The sequence below is a fragment of the Limulus polyphemus genome, unplaced genomic scaffold (genome assembly GCF_000517525.1).
Source record: "Limulus polyphemus unplaced genomic scaffold, Limulus_polyphemus-2.1.2 Scaffold6642, whole genome shotgun sequence".
NCBI classification, from domain to species: Eukaryota; Metazoa; Arthropoda; class Merostomata; order Xiphosura; family Limulidae; genus Limulus; species Limulus polyphemus.
The window spans coordinates 37,224-41,481 of NW_013672252.1; the positions used below are offsets into that span (position 1 = coordinate 37,224).

At 33.2% G+C, this 4,258-nt stretch overlaps 1 protein-coding gene across 1 annotated transcript in view; it reads left to right on the forward strand.

The window, feature by feature from the left end:
- The window catches only part of LOC106473928 (dual specificity mitogen-activated protein kinase kinase 1-like), a gene marked incomplete at its 3' end in the record, with an annotated part of 44,123 nt that overhangs the window by 32,962 nt on the left and 6,903 nt on the right, over positions 1-4,258 (forward strand). The window contains exon 3 of the mRNA XM_022402325.1: positions 1,200-1,425. Coding sequence (XP_022258033.1) covers positions 1,200-1,425 — 226 coding nt within the window. The remainder of the gene's footprint in view (positions 1-1,199; positions 1,426-4,258) is intronic.

Below are 4,258 nucleotides of genomic sequence, written 5' to 3' on the forward strand. Positions count from 1 at the left end.
ATCATTCTGTGTATTTCTCCCCCTAGCAGGCTATGTGACATGGATCATTCTGTGTATTTCTCCCCCTAGCAGGCTATGTGACATGGATCATTCTCTGTATTTCTACTCCTAGCAGGCTATGTGACATGGATCATTCTCTGCATTGCTCCTCCTAGTAGGCTATGTGACATCAATCATTCTTTGTATTTCTCCCTCACCCTAGTAGGTTATGTGACATGAATTATTCTCTGTATTTCTCCCCCTAGCAGGCTATTTGACATGAATCATTCTCTGTCTTTCTCTCCTAGCAGGCTATGTGACGTGGATCATTTTCTGCATTTGTCCCCTAGCAGGCTATGTGACATGAATCATTCTTTGTATTTCTCCCCCTAGGACTAAAAAATCTGTTCCTTTGTTTTGTGCACTTGTGCCATGCAGAAACCTGTTTTCCAACTTGATTGGTATTGCATTATCACTGTATTCACTGTGACAGTGGTACTGCAAGTTACCTGGTGATTTCTCACTGACTTTTAGTGCCCTCTCATTGTCCAACTAAGAAACCACTTGAAAATGGTTAATTGCCAGAATTGTTTTGTTCATGTCATAACTGTATTATAAGGCCTTTACAGGCTATGCCTGTATTTATATATGTCAATTAACTTCTCAGGGTTGTCTGTTTAGTAATTGGCAGGCTGTGTAGATATTTTAGAGCTGGGCAATTAGTGGTATTTTCTAATCAATCTAGTAATTATCCAATTGATAGATTACAATAGATTAGTACAGTGTTCCTTCTACCATGGGGTGTTTATCTTCCTTCTAGCCAGCAGTTAAATATTAGTGACAGATGCCATCTGTTGATAGGGCAAGGAAGTTTGGTGACAATATTTTGTTTACTTGGAATGATTGGAAATCCTAATTTGATAATTTTTTGTGACAGTTGACTTAATCATAATTTTGATTAAATTATTTTTTGAATACTTAGAAACAGTAAATGGAAACACTGATTACAGTTAGTTGATTATTTTTGTGACAATCAATGTCACCAAAATTTAGATTAACCAATTAGTTTATGAGAGATTAATAAGTGTAATCACTGTTCATAGGTTATTGATTTTTATCATCCAGTTCTTAAAAAATTGTTGTGTTTTACCTATATGTACATTCTCCTTTCAATATGTCATGTATGTAATTGTAAATAACACTTTTTTGTCTTCTAAAAGTAAATCCACAGTGAACATCAGCATAGAAGCCATGCAGAAGACGATAGAGAGTTTAGATTTAAATGACTTACAACGAAAACGTTTGGTTGACTTCTTGACTCAGAAGCAGAAGGTTAAAGAATTAAATAATGATGACTTCCAGAATTTAGGTGAACTTGGAGCCGGTAATGGTGGAGTAGTAACTAAAGTCCTTCATAAACCAAGTGGAGTAATCATGGCCAGAAAGGTATCTGTCCTTGTCTGCATTTTGTGTGTCATAACTTGTATTGTAAACTGGACTTCTAGAAAACTGTGCTCAAAATACATGTCTAGTTGTCTTTCATTAGATATCTCTTAATTACATTTTGTAATTATAATTACTGTTCTATGTCAATATAACAAAAAAATGTAGATATTTTTATAATATTTAAAATATTAAGAGAGTAGTTAAAGTAAGTACCATGACTTGCAGAGATTAATAACTGTAACATACGAGTTCCCATTACAAATACACACCATAAAGTAAAAGGCATAAATTTGAATTGATTAAATATACACTACAGTAAAAATTAAGAACTAAACATGTAACTTGATGCTTTTTGTAATTGGGTTCATATTTCAGTTCATAAATCAGCTTCATGAATTGAATGATAATTAAAGTTTATGGCATGAAACGATATGCACATTCAGCAAATAATTGAAATCTTAAGTACTAGCCTCTGCTATTCTATATGTAGTAATGTACTGTAAATCAGAGTAGGTTTTTCAAGAGTAGACTTATTTATAATGCTGTTATTTTTTCTTAGAATACATATATTTCAAAAACTTCCTGATACATTCATAAACATTAAATATACTTGGATATGTGCTGTAATTATCTGAGTCTAATTTTAAATGTTACTATTTTGGAAGTGGTATAAATCTCAATAGCTGTATCCCAAGTAGATACATATATTATGGCTTACTTGATAGGAATTTTGTCTGTTGTTGCTATTATATTGTTAAGTTATACAACATAGACCATATGAAGAATTCACAACCAGCTGATAAGGATCTTTTAAGTTAAAATGTTTGACATGACAAGTTTATTATGTACATATATCAGCTTTATGATTCTTAGTTTCTGAAGTATACATATGATTATTGCTGTTGCTAAAATGGAAAATAATCGTGTTATTTCAGGAAATTCATGAGAAGCAAGTAATCCATAGTTTATCTTTTGTTTGGGTGTTCTGCCTTGATAAGGCTATTATGTGATACTGATATGTTACACTGTTCACTAAGAGTATAAATCATAAAAAAATGAGTAGTTGTGTAAGACTGTTGTTGATGTACACAGTAAATGCAGCTATGTTTACCTTGACATCTTGCTATGGATTTACTATATACAGTAGATATGTTTGCCTTGACATCTTGCTATGGATTTACAATAGAGAGTAGTTACATTTGCCTTAGCATCTTGCTATGGGTTTACCATAGACAGTAGTTACACTTGCTTTGATATCTTGCTATTAGTTAACTAAAAAGAGTAGTTATATTTGCCTTGATATCTTGCTGTGGGTTTATGTTATGTATTAGAATTTCAAATTAATACACACAGTTTTCTTTTTTTTTTAACACAAATATGTTTCAATATACATGCAACAATACAATTTACAATAACAATTATAAACAAAAGTTTCACAAACTTACAAGCAATATGAAGTCTTTTTTTAGTCTGAAACTTCTTCGATATCTTATCGAGGGTTCACGATGAGCGAGTTAATTACGAGCTGACGTAGGTATAATTCACTTAACAGGGATGTAGCTAGCTTTGCCCTTCGTTATTCACCAGCTACACATGCTGATTACAGGTTGAATTTCTTTTACCGCTGAAATTATATAATATCTTCGTAAAGGTACAAATGTCCAATATGAATCCACTAAAGTTAAATGATTTTTAAGGTTCAAATTTTGTAAATGCTCCTGGTCAAATATCTGAAGTTTTCCAGTTGACAAGTATTATAACAATCACAGTTATAGCTTCTGATGTTTATAGCGCACTGACCATAGCAAACTAATAATAGATACTATTTTTTTGGCCCATAGCATTGGTTATATTTATAGGCGTGTGGACGCTTTCTCGAAATTTCAGTTTTACGTAACAATACTGAGCTACATTTAAGTATTTACGTACGTACATATAATGTTGATTCTTACTCTTGAGAATCTTCAAAAACTTTGGAGAATAGGTGGGAGTTTTGCAATACATATCTAACATCTCTTTCTTTCTTTCTTTTTTTGATTAGATATCCCATAGTGGGTAACAATACTAAGACCATGTCCTCAGAATGGAACTTATGTTCTTCAAAAGCTGGGATAGGTTTCAAAGGAGCAACAGGAATTTTCTGGTTAGATTTTCCAATTAACTGATAGGTATGACAAGTTTTACAACACTGAGAAATGTCTTTACTAATTTTCAGGCCAAAAGAAATGTCTCATAATTTTCTCACATGTCTTGTTGACACCTAAATGTCCTCTCATGGGGATTTCATGGGCAACTTTCAATATTTCAGAATGATATGCTTTGGGAACAATGATTTGATAAACAATAGCCCAGTCCTCTGAAGTTAGCACATATGATGGTCTCCATTTCCTCATAAGCACACCATTTATGAAAAAAATAACGATTTGGAACTTTCTACAGTTCTTCTTTTGGGAGTGCATATTTAAATAGTGAAGAGATCTGCAGTTCTTTCTCTTGCTCAATGATCAGCTAACTTTTAGTAAATGGAACTTCACCAGGTGAATCAGATCCCTCACGTCCATCGTTGTTCCTCACTGAGGAATCATCAGTAGGACAATTATCCACAAGATCCTTGGCAGAACCAAAAAATGCCTGAGAAAAATCTGTAATATTTTCCTCTGAATCCATGTCTATCATCTGTTTTTGGCTTAATTTCTTAGGCTGAGCTAAAGTCACAGCACACAAGAGAAACACATCAGGATTTTCCTCAATGACAACATCATCCTTAGCTAAAACAGTGATCGGCTCACTAACCATTTTAGGTTCAGCAACAACTTTTCCCCCAGCCAAATCA